General features: G+C 43.2%; 1 protein-coding gene across 1 annotated transcript; it reads right to left on the bottom strand.

Moving 5' to 3' along the window:
* Positions 1-574: 574 nt before the first annotated feature.
* On the bottom strand, positions 575-14084 carry RDH12 (retinol dehydrogenase 12). The gene is made up of 8 exons (XM_054530764.2): positions 13996-14084; positions 12116-12406; positions 10241-10359; positions 9575-9730; positions 8676-8780; positions 7639-7848; positions 5454-5643; positions 575-1280 (listed from the first exon to the last, which is right to left on the bottom strand). Exons 2-8 carry the CDS (start codon positions 12181-12183, stop codon positions 1178-1180), a joined length of 951 nt encoding a protein of 316 aa, XP_054386739.1. The 5' UTR covers positions 12184-12406; positions 13996-14084; the 3' UTR covers positions 575-1177.
* Positions 14085-22420: the final 8336 nt, after the last annotated feature.

Here is a 22420-nt window from a genome sequence, read left to right as displayed (position 1 = left end):
AAACTTTCAGATTTAAAATATTTTCTCTAGCCAGATATTTAACAAAATGTCTTTAAATGAGAGGCAGTACAGCATTGCGGTTAGGAGTATCCACTCCCAGCCCTGTACCACTGTGAGCTGGCCAAGCTGTGATCCTTGCTGAGGATGGCAGGAAATGATGCGTTCTGCAAGTGGAGCCTCCTTCAGGAAGGAAAGAGATGGGGATAACGCAGAGAATAGCACCCCTTTCCTAAAACTCAAGGGGAAGAGTGTCTCCGTCAGCACTCAAATTTCCTAAGGCAGTTAGGCCATGGGGGAGTAAAATCCTTTCCTTTTGGGTGCCAGATTCTCACTGAAACTGCTTTTTCTCTGTCTACCTAACTCAGATGGATTCCTCCCAGCAGCTACACACTCCGAGGATCTTACATTCCAGCTGCTGTCTTTGCCCTGAGTTCTAGGCCTAGGTCTGCTCCCTTTCTATTCCCCAGTTCCCGTGGCTGGGTAGGGTGAAATGCTACTCACTAAACTAGCAGGTTGGTTTCCCTGATTTGTTCCATTTCTCTCCCTTGCTGCACTGAGAAAATAAATAAGACAATAAGATGAATGCAGTCTTTATTTTCTCTAAAAATTGAAAGGTAAAGGGAACTCTTTACAAAAAGAAACCATCTGCATGATTGAAATGGGAAGGTCCAGGTGAGAGGAAGGAATCTAACTAGGCCAGGGTTAGCCAGGATCTTTGTGTGTTGGTCCAGACTCCAGGGTGGTGGCAAATATTTTTAAAAAGAAAAGAGATCAACGAAGAGTCGGAGTGTATAGCCCCTAGAAATAGGCAGTGATGATGCTCTTCTTGCCTCAGCTGAGCATCTGGTGCTGATAAGGGAACTGACCCAATTTCTCAGGCTCTTCTGCCACCCCCATGCCCAGCCTGGGATCTGCCCAGTCCTGCTACCCCAGAGGTTTGCTGACCTTCCAGGTCTCAGAGAAGAACACTCTATAGGTGTCCACAACTCATGCCATAAGCCAGTCCTACAAGAGTGTGAGGTGTGCAAACATTCCCAGAAGGGTCAAAAGGATCAGAGCAGGCAGGATTCGCAGCACCAGCTGGCCAAGAGGACAATCCTTTAGGGTTGGCCTTCTCCTTGGTCCCTGTTCATTATGGCATGGATTGGGCCTGATAAAGCTGCAGCTCTTCCACCAGCTACTCCCACCGGATTCCTAGAAGCTCACAGCTGACATTCCATAGGCGCTCAGCTGTTTTGTTATTTCGGGCCCTTGGAGACACCCAGGTCCTCTTGCAGTCACTGGAGGGCAGAGAAAGACACTAAATTCCAGGAATGGGAATTAGCAGTCTGGAAATCTTTATGGTCCCTTTCTCAGAATGTTTCTAAATGTATAAAATACAATATATGCCAGACTCAAAGAAACTAATTATATAAAATGTACTCTAAAAATATTTTAAAAACAAATCTGTGATATAGTAATACACAGGCTTATTTATTAATATATTCTATAACAAGATCTAGTACCAGGTCTAATAATCAAAGGATTTCAAAGTAGTGGTGAGCAGAAGTGACATTCTAGGATATCTGCTACAACTGCAATGTGATATGAAAATATTTATAATTCTGTTGGTGACAGTCACAGGTATCACTACTACTACTACAGTTCAGTGCCTACATTCGTAATTGAAGAAAATGCCAAATCTCAGTTGGAGGTTAAATTAAAGATGAAGTTATTTTCCCATCCAAGTTCACAGGCCCCTTGAATTCTGTGGACAGACACACTTGCATACTATGAACCCCAGACCAAGCCCTCCAGATTTGCTTTGGAATGAGCAGGGGCCCTGAGGACTAGAGGGATATGGGGTGGGAGCAGAACACAGTTCTCCTCATGTTTTTTGTTTTTAATGTTCCTTTTTCCTAATTATAAAAGTCCTGTAAAACATTCGGAACATGCAGTGCTGATAAAAGAAGAAAAGCCTATCATGGCTGGGCACGGTGGCTCACACCTATAATCCCAGCACTTTGGGAGGCTGAGGTGGGTGGATCACCTGAGGTCAGGAGTTCAAGACCAGCCTGGCCAACATGGCGAAACCCTGCCTCTACTAAAAATACAAAAAACAATTAGCCAGGTGTGGTGGTGGGCACCCGTAATTCCAGCTACTTGGGAGGCTGAGGCAGGAGAATGGCTTGAACCCAGGAGGCAGAGGTTGCAGTGAGTGGAGATCACGCCACTGCACTCAACCTGGGCGGCAAGAGCGAAACTCCGTCTCAAAGAAAAGAAAAGTCTATCATTTAGTTGCTTTCTGTACAGTCTTTTTTTTGCTTTGTTTGGATATAAATAGAGATGTAGTCTCTCTCTTTCTCTCTTACATAAAACCGGGATCATACTGTATCTAGTTTGAGGAGGATTTTTTTTTTTGAGATAGGGTCTCACTTTGTCACCCAGGCTGGAGTGCAGTGGCTCTATCATGCAGCCTTGACCTCCCAGGCTGAAGCCATCCTCCCACCTTAGCCTCCTGAGTAGCTGGGACTACAGGCATGCACCATAATGCTGGGCTAATTTTTTGATTTTTAGTAGAGATGGGGGTCTCACTTTGTTGCCCAGGCTGGTGTGGAATTCCTGAGCTCAAGCAATCCTCCTGCCTTGGCTTCCCAAAGTACTGGGACTACAGGCATGAGCCGCCACACCCAGCCTTAATTTTTTTTTTTTTTTTTTTTTTTTGAGACAGAGTCTCATTCTGTTGCCCAGGCTGGAGTGCAGTGGAGCGATCTCGGCTTACTGCAGCCTCCACCTCCCAAGTTCAAGTGATTCTCCTGCCTCAGCCTCCTGAGTGGCTGGGATTACAGGCATCCACCACCATGACCAGCTAATTTTTTGTATTTTTAGTAGAGATGGGATTTCACCACGTTGGCCAGGCTGGTCTCAACTCCTGACCTCAAGTGATCCACCCACCTCAGCCTCCCAAAGTGCTGGGATTACAGGCATGAGCCACTGCGCCTGGCAAAATTTTTAAATAATAAAAAAACACCTAGAATAAAAAGATAAAAATCACCCTTCACACTCTGCTTGGCTCTCCGTAAAACTCCCTGGAAGTAACAACTACTGCTCAGTGGCTGGGTATCCCTCCAGACTGTTCTCTATGTATAAATAATCATATAGTTTTGTATTCTAGTTTTTTCCTTACAACATTATATCACTAACATTTTTTCTATTAATTACATATTATATAAAAATATGATATTTAATGACTGTATATTTTATTACATATTTAAGGCAGCAATGTTAAACACTCAGACTCTAGAGTAGCAACTGTCCAATAGAAATATGATGGGAAGGCCAGGCGCAGTGGCTCACGCCTGTAATCCCAGCACTTTGGGAGGCTGAGGTGGGTGGATCACTTGAGGTCAGGAGTTCAAGACCAGCCTGGTCAACATGGCAAAACTCCATCTCTACTAGAAATACAAAAACTAGCTGGGCGTGGTGGCTTGCACCTGTAATCCCAGCTACTCGGGAGGCTGAGGCAGGAGGATCCCTTGAACCCAGGAGGTGGAGGTTGCAGTGAGCCAAGATCATGCCCTTGTACTCCAGCCTGGGCAACAGAGTGAGACTATGTCTCAAAACCAAAGAAAGAAAGAAAGAAAGAAATATGATGAGAAACACAATTGTGAGCCACATATGTAATTTTGAATTTTCTAGCAGCTACATTTAAAATGTAAAAAGAAATTGGTGAAATTTATTTAGTAACATTTAATTATACATTAATTTATTGAGTTAATAAATATGTACTTTATTTAACCCACAAATAGCAAAATCATTTTAGCATGCAATCAATATAAAAAATGAGATACCTTTTATCTCATTTAAAAATATAAAATGAGATAATTTACACTTCTTTTTTTATACTATAGGTTGAGCATCCCTTATCAGAAATGCTTGGGGCTGGGTGCGGTGGCTCACGCCTGTAATCCCAGCACTTTAGGAGGCCAAGGCAGGTGGATCACCTGACGTCAGGAGTTCAAGACCAGCCTGACCAACATGGTGAAAGCCCATCTCGACTAAAAATACAAAAATTAGTCAGGTGTGGTGGCAGGCACCTGTAATCCCAGCTACTCAGGAGGCTGAGCCAGGAGAATTGCTTGAACCCAGGAGGCTGAAGTTGCAGTGAACCAAGATCATGCCCTCCAGCCTGAGTGACAAGAGTGAAAATCCATCTCAAAAAAAAAAAAAAATGCTTGGGATCAGAAGTATTTAGGATTTTACATTTATTTGAATTATGAAATATTTGCATTGTACTTACCAGCTGAGCATCTCAAACCCCAAAAATCTAAAACCCAAAATACTCTGAAATCCAAAACATTTTTAGCAGCAACATGCAACTCAAAGGAAATGCTTACTGAAATATTCCGGACTCCGAATTTTCAGATTTGTGATGCTGAACCTGTATGTCTTCAAAAATCTGGTATACTTACAGTGCATCTCAATCTGGACTAGCCGTATTTCAAGTGCTCAATAGCAACATGTGGCTAGTGGCTACCATACTGAATGGCACAGCTCTAGAGCCAGATTGCCAGGGTGTAAATCCCAGATCTACCACTTATAAGCTATATGACTTTGAGCAAGTTTCTTAATTATCTGGTGCCTCAGTTTCATGTGAAAACTTGGGGTAATATTACCTGCCTCGCAGGGTTGTGATGATTATACGAATTAATACACATTACACACTCAGAACTGAGTACCAAACACATTATAAAAACCCAAGCAACATTAGCTATTATCACTTATCCATTCCCCTCTCATCAGACACTAAGATTATTTCCAATGCTTCACGGAATAAACACTGCACTGATGAAAAGCCTTGAACAAAGCGGGACAACAGAGCAGACAGGGCTGGATTCTGTCATGGAATGGGAAAGAGATTTCTCCCTGGGCTTCCCTTTACTCCCAGACTCTAGTTGCTCATTGAGTTCATGATAAGATTCAGCACTAAAATTTCTACTTGTATATTTCAACAGATAGTGCCAATCTTGGCAGCATTGAGGGACAGAGTTCACACCGAAGAGAGAGGACAGTCCCCTAGCACTTTGTGCTAATTGGTATTAAAAAATTCATGAATCAAGTGAGCCAAAAGCTTAAAGAAGGAGAAAAAGGATCCAGGGGGCCTGCTAACATTTTCTCCATGGCATAATCAACAGCGACAGTCTTCTTTAAAAGCTTTCAGAAAGCTGCGAAGTTTACATGGTAAATAAAGCGGCACACGGGTATAAAATAGAGCTAGAAAAGCAACTCTTCCCAACACATAAGTTTGTACCGTAAGTTTCCTTAACAAAGCAACGGCATTCTGTTTGCAGGCCCAACCCAAACCTGGATTGCATCATCAGGCACAAACTCAGCTGCTCACGATGCACAGCCCAGCGAGTCCGGCACCTCCCATGCACACAGGTAGTGGAGAGAACCGCACTGCCTTCACACACCTGAAGTACTTGCCACTCAGGGGCTCCAGGCCCTCAGCCAGGGCGCAGTGCAGGCTGGTCTGCGCCCCCTCCCGTGCCGTCTTGACAAAGGGGGAGAAGAGCCGCCAGAGCAGGCAGAGCAGGGAGGAGTGCCGGACCAGCTCAGAGCGGACGACGCCTGGGTGCACTGCGTAGGTGGTGACCCCGGTGCCTAGGACAAAGAGGGCACAATTAGATCAGGGACACACTCTGAGTCCAGGAAAACAGCTTATCTCCTGCAGCAAAATACACAAGTGAGAAGGAGGGACTCAGGAAACATAACCCCAGGATTCAGCAGGTACCACTCCTGGCCAGGCGGAATTTGAACAGGAATGAATTGATCTTTCAGAAAGATCTATAGCCTTCTCAGCCTTCTATGTTCCAAAAGGAGTGCCTGGTTCAAGGTCCTTCTATTTCAATGTCGTTTTTATACTGTGGCTTTAGTACTACTAATAAACATGACAACATGTAGTGAGTAGTACCAATTATTGACAGTGGTATCTTTATCATTTCTACAGGAGGAGTTTAGGGGTAGCAATCTGATTGGAAGGTGGTGGGTAGGACTTTATTTTGAGCTGCATTTGCCTGGCAAGCACATTTTATGAGGTATAGATTGAGGGATGGTGATGCAGATTATGGGGGATTAACACCCCCCCCAAGATATCCCTGGTGCCATCACTATTTTTCAGTACCAATTATGTGCCAGGGCTATAAAACATGCTTTAAATGTATTATTTCATTTAATTCTTAAAGAGGCTTGTGAAATAGAATATTATGATGCCCATTTACAGCAAAGAAAACTAAGTCACAGAAATTTTAAGTAAATTGCCTAAGGTTATACCTGGCAGGGTACAGGGCCAAGGTCTGAACTCTGATGTAAAGTTAAAAACATGGAATGGACTGTCTGCATTTGAATCCTGGCTCAGCTAGGAACCTTCCTTGGGCAAATGTCTTAATCTGTCAGTGCCTGTCTTTTCATATTTAGAGTGGGGGAAAATAATAGCACCCACCTCACAGGAATGTTGCAAGTATTAAATGAGTTAAGATGTGTAGTACATGGCACACATAAACCTCTCAATTATTATTGTAATTGTTATTATTTATTTTTATGATTACTGTCTTCTTCTACTGTAGGCATTCTGGAAGTAAAGATCATTGTTCCCAAACTCTGGCTTATTCACTGTAACAAATGGGCCCCTAGATCCGCAGATGTCAGAGCCAGCAGCTCACCCAATGCTCCAGGAGAGCACAGAATCATTAAGGAATAAGAACTGGCCTGACCTGATTTTACAGCTGAGAAGATGAAGTCAGGGGAGGTTAAAGGGGCACGTCCACATTCACATGGGGCTAGCATGTGGTAGAGCAAGAACTTGGACCCAGGGGTCTGAAATCCAGCCCTAACTCCCTGAGTCCAGGCAGTGGCAGCTCTGTAGCTCAGATCACCATGTGGACCTCAGCAAATGGCACCCAGAAGGAAGCACCCTAGGTTTAAAGCTGAGCAGCCACATTCCGGTTCTGATGCCCTCACCTGCCATATACTCTTTAGCTGGCCATTTCCTTGGACCTCAGTTCTGCTCTATAAACTAGGAGTAATAATACCTGTTACCAAAGGCCTCTGCTGCCAGATCACCTGAGGTCAGGAGTTTGAGACCAACCTGGACAACACGGTGAAATCTCATCTCTTCTAAAAATACAAAATTAGCCAGGCGTGATATTGCGTGCTTGTAATCCCAACTACTCAAGAGGCTGATGCAGGAGAATCACTTGAACCCAGGAGGCAGAGGTCGCAGTGAGCCAAGATCGCATTAATGCACCCCAGCCCGGGCTACAAGAGCGAAACTCAAGTCTCAAAAAAAAAACAAAACAAAACAAACAAAAAAACAAAAAGCCTCTGCCTGTTGCAAAAAGCTATTGTGAAAATCAAATGAGATGAGAGATAAGATGTGACATAAATACAAGGTAACTTTATGAGGTTCTTAACCCCTGTTTGATTTTAAGCTCCCTGGGGGCAAGGACTCTGTTTTTATTCCATTCATAACTTCATTCTCCTTAGTCCACAGAGATATTACTGACACGTGCATGTTTGACAGCCTGACTTCCCAAGTTGCTGTGGACCTCTAATCTGGTCTGAGGACCATTTTTGCTATTCCTCTTTCTCCAGACTTACCTTGGAGCCTCTTGGCCAGCTCACGAGTAAAAAGTACATTGGCCAGCTTGCTGTGGCAATAGGCAAAACCCCTGCTGTAGCGCTTCTCGCTCTGGAGGTCGTGGAAGGGAATCTTGCCAATGTGGTGAGCCACCGAGGACACATTAACCACCCGTGCAGGGGCAGACACCTTTAGCCGCTCCAGGAGCAGGTAGGTGAGGAGAAAGTGGCCTGTGAGGAGAGCCAGCAGGGAAGATTGAAAGTGGAATGGCAGCCCAGGCTCAGCATGTGGGAGCCAAGAGGACTTCAGTGTTAGCTCACTATCTTCTGGGTGTGAACCAATTTTGATGCCATGAGTAACTCTAATGGTCAGTTTGGTCTGAGTTTGTGGATTCCTCAAAGCAAGAGCCAGAGCTAGACTACAAGTAAGGCAATCATACTTAATTTATATTGCTTTGTACCTCTGCCCTTGACCCACCTGCTGGCTTCCAACTCCCACTCTGCCCATGATCGCATAACTAGGGACCCAGGTACACTTGTGTGTAGACAGAAGGATAGAACAGTCAGGGAAGATAACATTTGCTTAGGATCAGAAAACATGTTCCATGCTCTCCTCCCTAAAGTCTTCACCTTGAACACTGAACCCCACCCTGCCTCGTACCTCAAGTTCTCAAGGATTGCCCACCTCCATGGACCAACCCATGGCTTGGTTGGCCATCACATAGATGTGACCCCTCCACCCAAGCCCAGATGCCTGCATACCCCCAGGCCTGGCCCTGCCTGGCAAGCCTCGTACTGCCACTGCCCCATCCAAGAATGACATTCTTCTCCCTGGTATTTCCTGAAATTTGGGGCTTCTTAATGGTGTGGGTAGGAGGATCTCACTTTTTTAGACTGATCAGGAGAGGTACAGTGAACAACAAGCCAATGGGTCCAGTCTATTGGAATTCCTAGGCTCTATGAAGGCCCCTGGACATTCTACACATTTATACAGTGTCCTCTTCCTAAAGAAAAGATAGTGGGTGTTCCTCATTTTTTAGTCACCCAAAGATACTTACCCAGGTGGTTGACTCCCAGGTGGGTTTCAAAGCCATCAGCTGTCTTGGAATATGGACACATCATTACTCCCGCATTGTTGATCAGAATATGGAGCTGCTTTTCCTCTATAGGGCACAACCAAAGAGATCCTATGGGTTAGCAAGGAGTCCCCTGGCTGCCTGTAACAGACCTGCATAATTGCCCTTTCCCTTTGTTCATTAGTTGTCTTTGTTGGGGTAAGATTTTGATAGTCACTTGCTCTGCCCCTTCCTTTTAAAACAAGGTATTGCCTCAGCAGTCAGTAACTATCCTTCATTTGGACCTATCTCAGTGACATCCAATAAGCATTGTCACTGAGTTTCTAATGAGTAATTTTAGTTACTCATATCTTCCTGGACATTGTTCATTCATTTATTCAGCAAATGTGTACTAACTACCAACTCTGGGCCAGATGCACTCTACTGGGCACTAGGAATCCAGTGGTAACATAAGCCAGACATGGTCCCAGGATGTCCCTCATGGATTTCATAGTCCTTGGTAGAAGCTGGTCATTTTCCAAGATCCAGAAGAACTTGCCAGCAGCACAACTTCATCTCATGCCTATGGCCACACAAGGTTGATTCTCAGGATGAAAGAAGAGAGTGGCATTGTGGCCACACCTTGATGCCAAGGTGCAAGCCCAGACAGGGAGCTGGCACCTCCGACATTCCCATTGCTGAGGCAAAAAGATGATAAGGATCCTGCCCCGTCTATCTACCCACCATCCTCTTGCCAATTCCCTGTCCCGCTGGTTTATGTGGCAGAACCTGTCTAGTGGGGTGGATGATGGTTCTGATGTAAGGGCCATAGATGGTCCAGGGTGGAGCAGCCACTCCCATACCCAATTTCCTGCTTTTCTACCTACCCATCAGGACCTCACCTGCCAGAAAGCCCTCAGCAAAGGCTCGGATAGATTTGGTGTCGGATAGGTCCAATTTCCGCACCAGCACCTGGGAGTTCTTTGTATCCACTCGGATTTCACTGGCAGCAGACTCCCCCTTCAGTACATCTCTGCAGGCAATATAGACTCGGGCTCCTGGGTCCAAGACAAAAAAAGAGCAGTATGTTCATATCCTAGGCTGTAAGGGAGGTATAGTAAGTGAGCTTGGGACTGGTGGACAGAGCATTCATTCTCCCAGCCATCCCTCAACGGTAGAGTGAACATATTGCCACTTTGGGCTTTTCACAGTAGTACTGTTCAGTCTTCTTGCTCTCAGTTTAATCCCAGGCTGGGAACCTGGTTCCCAGGTTTTACATTCTGATATTTAATGTCGCTTAGTATCTCCTTTTAGAATAACTGACTTGGCTATACACAGACATCATTGTTTTCCTTATTTTATTTAATAGAGAAGGAATAGGGAAGAAGCAGTTTATTGAAGGCCACAGTGTAAGTTGGTGTCACAGTTGGACTTGAATCCCAGGTTCCCTGAATTTCTAGTCAGAGCCCCCAAGCCTAGGAGGAAACACAAAGAAATATGGACAGAGGCCCCAGTGGGAAGAAGGGTGGGAGGCATGGCCCTTTGGAGACTAAAGGGGAAACACTTACCTCGGCTAGCGAGCTCTCTGGCCGTCTCCTTGCCAATGCCCGTGTTGGCGCCAGTGATCACCACTACCTTCCCAGGAAGCTGCACATTTGTTCTACATACGCCACCAGCAAAGAACTTCCTATCGGCAACGGAAACAAGAGCATCACGTACCATCCTTCACTAGCTCACACTAAGATACGTTAAAAAAAAAAAAAACTCTATCCAGCCTCAAAGAAGGGTATCTTTAAGTTGCAGTCAGGAGACTCGTAAAAGCTAATCTTCATGGGACAACATTTTTCCATGGGGCAAGGTAGTCGCCTGTTCATCAGTGCAGGTGGGAAGATCACTTGCCCAGAAGCCACAAATAATCATATTAGCAAACAGAGTAAATGCTGGAGTCAGGGCCAATGGAGACTTTCCTTGTTAGATAATAAATACATCTAGCTCTTATCTCTAGAGGTTCTAGAGGAAAGCTTTCCCCTCTAACCTACATTCAAAACATATGCATGATAAACATTAGCGGAGTCAATATTCAGTAACCATCATCATGAGTAACTGGTGAACAGCACTCTGTGGGGGGTGGCACACACAGGTACTGCTCTTAGCACTCTGGGGGATGGCATACACAGGTACTGATCTTAGGCTGCCTCTCCAGTTTTAGGGAGTGGGTCATTTCCGAGGCTTTCAGCCACTGTATTAGAGATTTCATTCTGGCGATGGCAAACAGAGAGAAAACCTCCTTTGTTCAGACCTCTGTGCAGAGAGCACTCTTTTACATGAAGTAGACTTCACAGGTCCTAAAACAGAATACAGAGGGACAGAACTAACATTTCCTGCATATCATCTGACTGCCAATTACTAGGCTAGGCACTTTCCATATGTAATTTATTTTAATCCTCTCAACTTCTCCAGTATTATTTCCACATTACAGTAGAGAAAACTGAGGCTCAGGGAGGTTCATGTCACATAGTGGTGGCAGAAGTGGGACTTGAACCCAGATCTCTATGAAGAACCTAGAATAACACTGTGCTTGGTAGGTCCATTTAACCTCCTTTATCATCAGAAATTTTTTAGGCTGAGCCCAGTGGCTCATGCCTGTAATCCCAACATCTTGGGAGGCCAACGTGGGATGGTCGCTTAAGCCCAGGAGTTTGAGAGAAGCCTGGGCAACATAGTGAGACCCCCATCTCCACAAAAAATTTAAAAGTAGCTGGGTGTAGTGGCACATGCCTATATTCCCAGCTACTTGGGAGGCTGAGGCAGGAGGGTTGCTTGAGCCCAAGAGTTCAAGGTTGCAGTGAGCTATGACCATACCAATGCACTCCACCCTGGGGTGACAGGGCAAAAATTTAAAAAGAGAAATTTTAAAATTCTCCACTCAGAACACACATTTATTTGACGCCTCTAGAAATCCCACAGCAAAAGAGCCATCCCAAAACATTAATTGAGGGTAGTCTCAAAGGCAAGAGAGTTTGTTTCTTTCCCAAACTACCTGGTACTTAACAGCATGACAAGCCAGCAGGGCCAGCTTGAATAGGGACAGAGTCTCTGAGTTCTTCAGAGACACCCAAAGGAATAAAATGAAAAAGCAAGGACTCCCACCTAAGGTGTTTGTTGAGCTACTTGACAGAGTCATCCATGCAGCCTTCTGCTGGCAGTAGAACTCTCCCCAGAGCTCAGGTGGGGCCAGAACTCAGCCCCACCTCTACCCGGCCGCAGATGCTTCCTTCTGGTTTTCCACCATGGTATCCACAACAACCCCTTCCTTCCTGCTTTTCCTGCCCTGACTTTCTCTCTGTCAGCCTCCTTCCCTTTCTCTTCTTTCAGCAGCTGAGAACCGGCTTCCAGTGCAGGTCTTTGTAAACGATTGTTTGAGTTGCTGAATTAAGACAAACCTGATGGATGGAGCTACCATATACAGGAATGAGAAGAAGGAGGTGAGCAGTCCCAAGGTGACCAGCATCGTCCCAACTTCTGTAGCTGCTGTTGCTTTTGCTGCTGCTCCAGCGTTGTTCAACCCCAGCTCTGGCTCAGGTTCCTGGTCTGGCTCCAGCTCTTCGCTGCTTCTGCTGCTTTTCTGCTCCTCTCCGTCCTGGGTGCTCAGCAGCAGTCTGACTCCGAGCAGAGCCCAGAATCCTATTTAAATCCGAGAGCTGTCAGAGCACAGCCTGCTGGGAGATGTAGTCCTGGTGGGGAGGGGATGGAGTCAAGGTTAGAAGCTTACTTAGTTTACTGGCTAAGAGAATGTGGGGAAACTAAAGCAAGTACCGCCTAAACCCCCCATCCTCAATTGTTTCTCTTCTCTAGGAAATGTGTTCTCCCAACCACTCCACCTCTACTGCAAGACGGAATATATAGAATATTTCTAACTTTAGCCACAAACCCCATGATGCTTAAAATATGAGTGGATTAAAATAGGACAGGAAGGAAACTCCCAGAAAAATGGAGAGAGACGTCAGAAGAGCGGTTAACCTCAGGGAGGAGGGGGCAGTGACTGGGAGGGAGATGACTGGAACTCCTGGAGGGCTGAGAGTGCTCTGTTCTTTCATCTGGGTGCTACTACACAGGTGTGCTCACTTTGTGAAAATCTGCTGAGTCATATGCTTTCGACTTGTGCACTTTTCTGCATTTTATATTATACTTCAATGAAGTTAACACACGCACATGCGTATTACAAGGAAAGGGTATGGTGTTTAAGTGCATGGACTCTAGCTCTGAATCTATTTAAAAGCTCCATGGCCCTGGGCAAGTTACTAAACCTCTCTGTTAACTCAGTTTTCTCACTTGTACAATGGGCATGATTTTATATATATATATATGTATGTTATATATATGTTATATATGTATGTTATATATATGTTATATATGTATGTTATATATATGTGTGTTATATATATATGTGTGTGTTATATATATATATATGTTTTATATATATATATCCCCACTTGTTTTAAGTGTTCAATTATTACATTGGTGGAAAACGAAACTGGCATATGCTAAACAGTGTATAAGGGTCAGCTGTTACGGTTAGCTGTTCTGATTCCTATCTCTCTTGCTACCTCACTTGCTTTACTCAAGACCATGGTGTAGAAAAGGGAGAGATGATGAACGTGGGTGATGTTTCAGTTGAATGCTATTGAAGATGAGGAGAAACACAAGAAAATGCTGGTAGAGAGCCCAAGGTAGGGGGATCACTTGAGGCTAGGAGTTCAAGACCCAGCTTAGGCAACTTAGTGAGACCCTGTCTCTACAAAAAATCAGCTGGGCATGGTGGTGCGTGCCTGTAATCCTAGCTACTCGGGAGGCTGAGTAGGGAGGATCACTTGAGCTCAGAGGTCAAGGTTGAAGTGAGCTAGGATCGTGCCTCTGGATGTGTATGAGATGGGAGAAGGGTAAGTGGGATTCATTGCCCTTCCTTGCTCTGTGTTCCTCTCTTGGACAGATGAATAGGCAAGGAGCTGGGACAGGACCCCAGGAATAATTTCCCAGTTCTGTCCCTTCCTGTGAAGCCAGAGGAGCCTCCAGGAATACCCATGCATGAAAGACTTCAGTGGCAGGCAGGTGTTCATGTCCTCATTCGTCAATTCATCCTCAACACACACTTACTGAGTGTTTCCCTGCACCAGGAATTGTGCAACATACTAGGAAGACACAGTTTCTGCCCCTGGGGAAACCCATGGACCTGACCAACAGAACAAGGAGTGATCAGATCATTCCCAGCAGACACTTCTTGACTCAAATCTAAGATCCTTGCATTTATGAAGATGGTACTCACCTTATCTTGAGCTTGTCCAGGAAGCAGAGAGTCCTTAAGAACAGCATATAGTCCTCTGGAGAGAAGATATTAGAAGGACCATAAGGCATCTAGAATTATGAAAATACACAAACACTTTGCTAAAATAAAATGTTAAATATTATAATCCAAAGACCACCATCATATCATTGATAAGTTGTACCAAAATGCTAAACCATACTACTAAGTACAGGTAGGTGAATAGGCAGACAAATCAATAGAACAGAATGGAAAGGCAAGAAATAGACCCAAATACACATGGGGATTTAGATATGATGAAAATTCCATTTCAAATCAGTGGAAGGGACAGATGAATTAATTAACAAAGTATTGTGGCACCTAGGTATCCAGCTGGGAAAAAGCAAATTTGATCCTTCCAAAATTCTAATAGCTCAAAGATATAAGTATGAGAAATGAAACCACTGAAGTATTAAGAAGAACCACTGGACACATTTTTAGAGTGGTAAGACCTTTCTAGTAAGACAGGAAACCAAAAACTAAAATTTAAAAAATGAGCATGACAAAAACCATCATACACAAGGCAAGATAAATGAGAAACTGGGGGGAAATATTCATAACAGGCTTTGAACACAAGAGACTAATTGATTTAGTAGATAAAGAACTCTTACAAATCAATAAGAAAAGGAATAACAACCCAATTGAAATAGCAGTTTACAAAAAAGGAAATACAAGTGGCTCTTCACCCTCACTCATATGAGAGATGCAAATTAAAATTATACTGGGAGCCACTTTTCACTTATCAGATTGCCAATGGTCAGAAAGATTGTAGTATGATCCACTGGCAAGCATGTGAAGAAATAATGCTGATGCATTGCTCGTGGGAGAGTACATTGTTACAGCCTCCATAGAGAGAAGTGTTGTAATGTCTAGTAAAGCTGTGCATGCACTCATTCACCTGAACATTCAACTTCTATGTATTTATAAGGTTACCATTATAGCATTGTACATAATAGCAGAAGTTTGGAAACCTCCTAAATGTCCATCAATGTAAAGCCACATAATAGATAGTATACAGCTGTAAAAAAAAGAATAAATAATTAAGAAACAGAATAAATAAATAACTTAAATAAACATTAAATTTTGGTTGGACACTGTGGCTTACATCTGTAATTCCTGCACTTTGGGAGACCGAGGCAGGAGGATCACATGAGACCAGAAGTTCAAGACCATCCTGGGCAACATAGTGAGACCCCATCTCTACAAAAAGGAAAACTAAAAATTAGCTGGCCTGGTGGCACACACCTGTGGTCCCAGCTACTTGGGAGGCTGAGGCAGGAGGATCACTTGAGCCCAGGATGTTGAGGCTGCACTGAGCCATGATCATGCCACTACACTCCAGCCCGGGCAACAGAGCAAGACCCTATCTCTAAAAAAAAGAAAAGAAACAATAAATAAAGTTTTCAGCAAAGAGACCCTGATAACCTACAGGACACATTTCACAGGCTTCCAAAGGAACTGCTTGGAAAAGGTCTTAAGACTGATGGCTTACATCCTGTCTCTGAGTAAAGAATCTTATCATGAGGCACTCAAATTCTATTGCGAGTTCCTCAAACTATGTATTGATTAATTGTCAGGTTACTGATTAATACCGACATTGAAAGGGACATTGTTTTCTTTCTAAATCATAAAGCTCTGCTGATTTGTTTTTACTGATTGTCTTGTGCATAAAACATTTTAGCCTGTACGCTGTCATCCATAGGCAATGATTGTAACCTCTGTATTGTACCCTCCAATGGAAAAGGATAACTCCGATTTGAGGAGTCCCCCTTCCTTCTCCTAAACAGTCTTATAAAAGCATTCCAACTTGTAACAGATGTTGGAACATGTCCACCTTTGTTGGTGTATCTTACTGGATAAATTCTCACATTTGGCTTCCAATAAACTTTTACCAATTTATCTCTGCCCCAATGGCCTTAATTTCTGTTGAAAACCGTATCATTTTGCAACAACTTACATATTTATCTTTGTTAAATTAATCATTGCAGTATCACAAATAAAGCAATTTCTCAAACTGGTGTTGAGACATTCTTAAACATGCTTTGGCACATAAGCAAAGCCATAATCATCACCCACTTCATCATTGTAATCAACATCAAAAAAGCCAGGGACCAATAGGATACCTGCTCTTTAGGGATGTTCAATCTGAGACAGATATAGACATAAGTCACAGAGAGAAAGAGATGAAAACACCAGCGGAACCAGTGTAGGAATAGGCTTGAAATTCAGTGATGACAGAGCACTCATCACTTGCAACACCTTTGAGAAGGATCGTCTTCTAGCCTCACCGTGAGTGAATCACAGGTCAGCCATCCTCCCAGGGCTGACACTGAGGCAGGGATGTATGGAGATCACCTGCTGTGAAGCAGAGCTGGGAAGCTGCTTGCTGATTTGATCTTTGGTCATAAATCATCTAGCAGCTCATACTGTACTGGTCTCCTGGTTATCCCTGTCCTGGATACCTTACTAAGAATAGAGCCTTTTACAAAATAGAGTGAGAGGGCAAACTGTAAACCTTTCTTTTTCTTCCTCCCTTCCTCCTTCTCCTCTTCCCTATTCTTCAAATCACATATTTTGGAAGCCAGGTGAGACAGGTGGAAGATGACAGATTCCATCTTTCTACTGCAGCCCTTGCCCAGCTTCCCTAAGGAGCCCGTACAGCACCACAGTTATTTCCATTTCCAGCCATGAGGAACTTGCTGCTGCCTCTTCCCATGCCCCGACCCCAAACAGCAAACCAAAATGGAAGCACATTTTTTTGTATTTGTTTTAACCAATAATAATGACTTGTTGTTCCTTTTTCTTGATTTTAAAAGCTAAAATAAACACACTGTCTTTCTCAAAGAAAAAGAATTTTTGCTGCTAGTATGTAACTTCCGTTGATTTTTCAAGATCAGCAACCCTTACTCTTAACTCACAGCAGGCACTATTGACATTAAAAAAAAAATAGAGACAGGGTCTCACTATGTTGCCCATGCTGGTCTTGAATTCCTAGGCTCATGTGATCCTTCCACCTTGGTCTCTCAAAGTGCTGGGATTATAGGCATGAGCCACCACACCCAGCCTATTGACATTTCGAGCCTTATAATTCTTTCCTGTGAGTGGCTGTTCCGAGTAAAGGAGGATGTTTAGCAGCATCCCTGGCCTCTACCCACTAAGATGCCTGGAGCACTACTATCCCCTTGTGACAACCAAAAATGTCTCCAGGCATTGCCAACTGTTCACTATGGGGCAAAATCACCCCCGTTTGGGAACCACTGCCCTCCAGAATGTAGGCCTACAGGATAACCCTGGTGTATGTAGTATTGAAAAGGATTAGAGGACAGTAATGTTTTATTTAGTATCCCATGCCTTTCACTCAGCTGTAGCCAAGCTAACCTGCTTACTGTCCACAGTAAGTTATTAATATCCTCTCAGGGCCTGGGACGCTGGCCATCTACTAATCCTTTTGTCCTTAGAAACTTTACCTTCTCCCAGCTTAATTCTGTTTACCTCTAATCACTCTATTAGTCTACAATGGCTGGGATCTGTGTGCACATATACTTCAAAAACACAACTCCACTGAGTGGCTTTCTGAGGTGATGGAAATGTTCTATCTCTCAACAGGACTTTGGGTTACATGAGTCTATGCCTTTGTCAAAACAGCAAATATATACTTAATACTTGTGCATTTCACTGTATATAAATTTTACATCCAAAGGAAAAAAAAACTAATAAATATTGAACTCTAGTTAATGAATGATATATATACAGGCTGAAGTTTTTAAAGGCGAAGGGTACCAATGTCTGTAATTTACTTTGAAGTATGTTAATAAAATAAAATAGTTTGATAGAAGGAAGTAAAACAGGCATTTCACTTTATTTGTTTTATATATGTGATAAAACTGGTATAGTAAAATGTTAATGTAGAATCTAGGTTATGGATATATGGATGTTTATTTTAAAATTCTTTTTTTTTTTTTTTTGACAGAGACTCACTCTGTCACTCAGGCTGGAGTGCAGTGGCGTGATATTGGCTCACTGCAAACTCCACCTCCCGGGCCCAAGCAATTCTCCTGCCTCAGCCTCCTGAATAGCTGGACCCACAGGTGCCTGCCACCACATCTGGCTAATTTTTGTATTTTCAGTAGAGATGGGGTTTCACCATGTTAACCAGGCTGGTCTCAAATTCCTGGCCTCAAGTGATATGCTGGCCTTGGCCTCCCAAAGTGCTGAGATTACAAGTGTGAGCCACCACACTCAGCCTGTAAAATTCTTCAAACTATTATAAATGTTTGAAAATGTTCAGATTAAAATGTAATGGAAGTACACATGCAGACACACACACAAACACATGTGTGTGCACACACTTTCTGTCATGGAAAATCAAGAAGCATAACATTTCAAAATGAAAATTTGTTATAAATTGCCATATTCACTTTTTAAAAAACTTTCTAACATAAAGGGAATTTTTTTTTCAGCTGAAGAAATATTTTATTGTGTTTAAGGTCCAACTTAAATATATCTCCTCTCTGCAGCTTTCACCTATCCTAATCAGCCATTCACTTCTCTTGCTCCCATACACTATATTTACCTTTTCTGTACAGCAGTCACAACGGTTTGACTTATAACTTAGGCAATTTCTTTTTTCTTTTTTTTTTTTTGAGACGAAGTCTCACTCTGTCGCCCAGGCTGGAGTGCAGTGGCACAATCTCGGCTCACTGCAAGCTCCGCCTCCCAGGTTCATGCCATTCTCCTGCCTCAGTCTCCAGAGTAGCTGGGACTACAGGCACCCGCTACCACGCCCGGCTAATTTTTTTGTATTTTTAGTAGAGACGGGGTTTCACCGTGTTCGCCAGGATGGTCTCTATCTCTTGACCTCGTGATCTGCCCGCCTCGGCCTCCCAAAGTGCTGGGATTACAGGCGTGAGCCACTGCCCCCGGCCTCTAGGCTTCTTCTCTCACCAGCTCAGGGACAGAAATAAGGTCTACATTTGTGTTCCCCCAGCACATGGAACCAAGGTTTGCATGAAGCAGACATGCAATAAATAGTGGTGAATATGGTTGAGTTTATAGTAATCTCTCCCTGGTTATGAGATTCTAAGATATCCTAATTTAATTATTTGCAACTTTGTGAGTATTGCAAAATTTGGATTCCAATAGAAGTGAATGGTGAGTCACTCCTTCAGAAGATACTTACAAAAGGAACAAACTTGGCATTGGGGACTGAAATAGAGTAGAGTAAAGTAGAAATGAAGCTAAGGGATTTTTGCAATTAAATGTTGGGAAATTTTTTTAAATAAAAGAGGGCCAATAAGCCCAGGCCTTACGCCTGCACTGTGGTGAGGTGCTCAGGACGGCTGGGGGCAAAGCTGTGCAAAGCTTCTGCCAACTCAAGGGCTTACAGCAATCGGTGAAGTCATAGGCATCCAACATCAGGACAAGGACAGATAAAGAAATGCCTCTTAGACAAAATGTTTTGCTGTTTTCTGTTTGGAGTAAACCAAATAGTATAGAGAATCATTTAAAGAATACTCAGCATGACTTACTGCCCAGCTTATGAAATAAAACATCATCAGAAGTACATCTGGATATTGTAGGGCCTGAAGTCTATTCAATTTAGGGGGCTCCCCCCCTTTTTTTTTTTTACGGCTATTTTGCTATGAATTCGTAGGGAATAGGTTCCAAGCAACTTAGGCTTCTTTCCGTTGGTTCTCACAAAGTGAGCTTCACAAAGTGGAGAAGGCTGGCACTTCAGGTACTTTTCTCTTTTGCTTCCTTCTTTTTCTGATCCTTTTCCTTTACATGCTTCAGGAAGCTATTTTGGCCCTTAGACTGCTTAATATGCTCAATAAACACATGAATTCTCTCAGCAAGAATCTTGCCTTTAACTTGTTTGTGTCCAAGAACACTGTTGATAGGCTCTTCCAGTTTTGCTGTGGTAACATGTGTGGGGCATTCAGTGAATGCCTTGAGTTGGCAGAAGCTTTGCACCGCTTTGCCTCTGCCATCTTGAGCACCTCACCACAGTGCAGGTGTAAGGCCTGGGCTTATTGGCCTTTTTTTATTTAAAAAAATTCCCTAACATTTAATTTCAAAAATCCTTTAGTTTCTTTTCAACTTTATATCCCATTTCAGTCCCCAGTGCCATGGTAACATGTGTGGGGCATTTTTGAACAGTTCCCATTCCCTTGATGTCTACAACATAACCTTTCTTGTAGATTTGCATGATTGTGGCCAAAGGAACAACTCTGTGTTTTCTAAAAGGCCTAGAGAACATATATTGGTGTCCCTCCTCTTTCCCTTAGTGTTCCTCATTTTGGAGAATTACTGGAAGACGGCAGTTCCTTCTGAAAGGCTAGGGAGCTCTTTTTAATAAAAAGAATATAAAACTATGAGTAAATATTAGGTACAAAAATAAAACAAAGCTGGGCACAGAGGCTCACACCTGTAATCCCAGCATTTTGGGAGGCCGAGGCAGGAGGATTGATTGAGGCAAGGAGTTTGAGACCAAGAGCAACATAATCAGATCTCAGCTCTACTAAAAAAATGAAAAAAAAAATTAGCTGGGCATGGAGTGCACTCCCACAGTCCCTGCTGCTCGAGAGGCTGAGGCAGGAGGAGAGCTTGAGCCCTGAAGGTGGAGGCTGCAGGGATCTGTGATCACACCACTGCACTCCAGCCTGGGAGACGGAGCAAGACCCTGTCTCAAAAGTAAAGCAAGAAGTTAATTACAAGAAAAAAGTAAATAGGAAATTACAATTTTTTTAAATCTAATAGTTGCTACTGTGAAAGGAAAACATTTTGGGCCCCCAAAATCACTAAGCTAAAGGGAAAAATCAAGCTGGGAACTGTTTAGGGCAAACCTGCCTCCCATTCTATTCAAAGTCATCCCTCTCCTCACTAAGATAAATGCATATCTGATTGCCTCTTTGAAAAGGCTAAACAGAAACTCAAAAGAATGCAGCTGTTTTTCTCTCACCTACCTGTGACTTGGAAGCCCCCTGCCTGCTTTGAGTTGTCCCTCCTTTCCAGACCAAACCGATGTTCATTTTACACGTGTTGATTGATATCTCACGTGTCCCTAGAATGTATAAAACCAAACTGTGCTCTGACCACCCTGGACACATGTCGTCAGGACCTCCTGAGGCTCTGTCTTAGGTACGCGCCCTCACCCTTGGCAAAATAAACTTTACAAATTAACTGAGACCTGTCTCAAATTTTCTGGGTTTACATTTTGGTAACCACAAAAGGATTCTCAATGGAGATGCCCCCGACATTTGACAAATCTCGTATCAGTGCCTGGTACCAGCATGAGCTAACTTTATGGCTCAAACCAAAAGGACAATTTGCTGACGTCTGGGAATATCCCCTCCAGAGAATCCCTGATGTCCCGAAATGTGGTCAAGATCTAAAGTTTATTTTGCTGTACATCTCCTCTTTTTTTTTTTTTTCCTGGAGTTTTACTTGCTTTCAACAAGAAAGGCAAGTTTTTCTGCTTCCATGACGATGGAAAGCAGGTAACTCCTTTGTGGAGTTTGAGCTCACTTCCAATAGGGAAGATGAGGTTTTGTTGTTGTTGCTGTTGTTGTTGTTGTTGTTTCCTGCTTCTAGGATGGTAGAGAGCTGTTTTCAGCCTGTGACCCATCCCTAGGTATGTAGCTGAATTGGGGTTTTGTCTTGGCTAAAGTTAACAAAAAGCTGGTTTTAATTTCTGCTTACCATTAGAGTGCTCAGTGATCATATAAGTTGTGCCGTTGTTTGTTTCTGTTTTTGTTGTTGTTTCAGTCTTTTTCCTGTTGGTTTTCATCAACTCTATCCAACTTGATCAAATCCAAAGGAAAGTTCCAAATTATGGGGAATAAGGCCTCTGAAGTGGTTAAATTCCCACACACAAAAAAAGGGTGGCGTGAGAGAAAAATGGCCAGCAAAAGAAAAAAAAAAAGAGAACTGAACATTTTTTATTTTGATTACTAAAGGGGCTTTATTTTCATAACAAGGCCACCTTTTTGCTAGCCAGGCCAACTGAAAGCAATGGCTGTCACCTCACCCTGCAGTTCAATAGCTAAAGTTCTGCCTTCTTTTTTTCCCTATCACAACAGCCTAGGTTTGGTTCCTAAATCAAACCCTTTCTGGTTTGATACTTGGTACTTCTGAAATAGCAGCAATTTGTCCTAGATGAAATATAGTAATGAGATTTTGAAAGATTTTTTAAAAGGAGCTCAATGGTTAAAATTCAGCTTAATTAAAAGCTGACATCCAAGATGTGTTTGTATTTAAAAGGCCTTCATGTTTTTGTTTTGTTTTTTTCTCCCCCAGGACATTGTCTTTTTTTTTTTGCAAGTTTTTTCTTCTCAGTTGACTGTATTCTGTTTTCTTCATTAATAGCTATTGCAACAGAGGCCACTCT

This window comes from Pongo abelii, chromosome 15 (genome assembly GCF_028885655.2).
Source record: "Pongo abelii isolate AG06213 chromosome 15, NHGRI_mPonAbe1-v2.0_pri, whole genome shotgun sequence".
Taxonomy (NCBI): domain Eukaryota; kingdom Metazoa; phylum Chordata; class Mammalia; order Primates; family Hominidae; genus Pongo; species Pongo abelii.
This window is presented reverse-complemented; position numbering and strand designations above follow the sequence as displayed.

Excerpts from the sequence above, each read along its gene's own strand:
- RDH12 (XM_054530764.2), bottom strand. The coding sequence starts at position 12,183 with ATGCTGGTCACCTTGGGACTGCTCACCTCCTTCTTCTCATTCCTGTAT. Across the intron at positions 9,731-10,240 it reads CAGAGAGCTCGCTAGCCGAG|GAGCCCGAGTCTATATTGCC; the intron begins GTAAGTGTTTCC and ends TCTTGGACCCAG. Across the intron at positions 5,644-7,638 it reads GCTGGCCAAGAGGCTCCAAG|GCACCGGGGTCACCACCTAC; the intron begins GTAAGTCTGGAG and ends TCTTTGTCCTAG.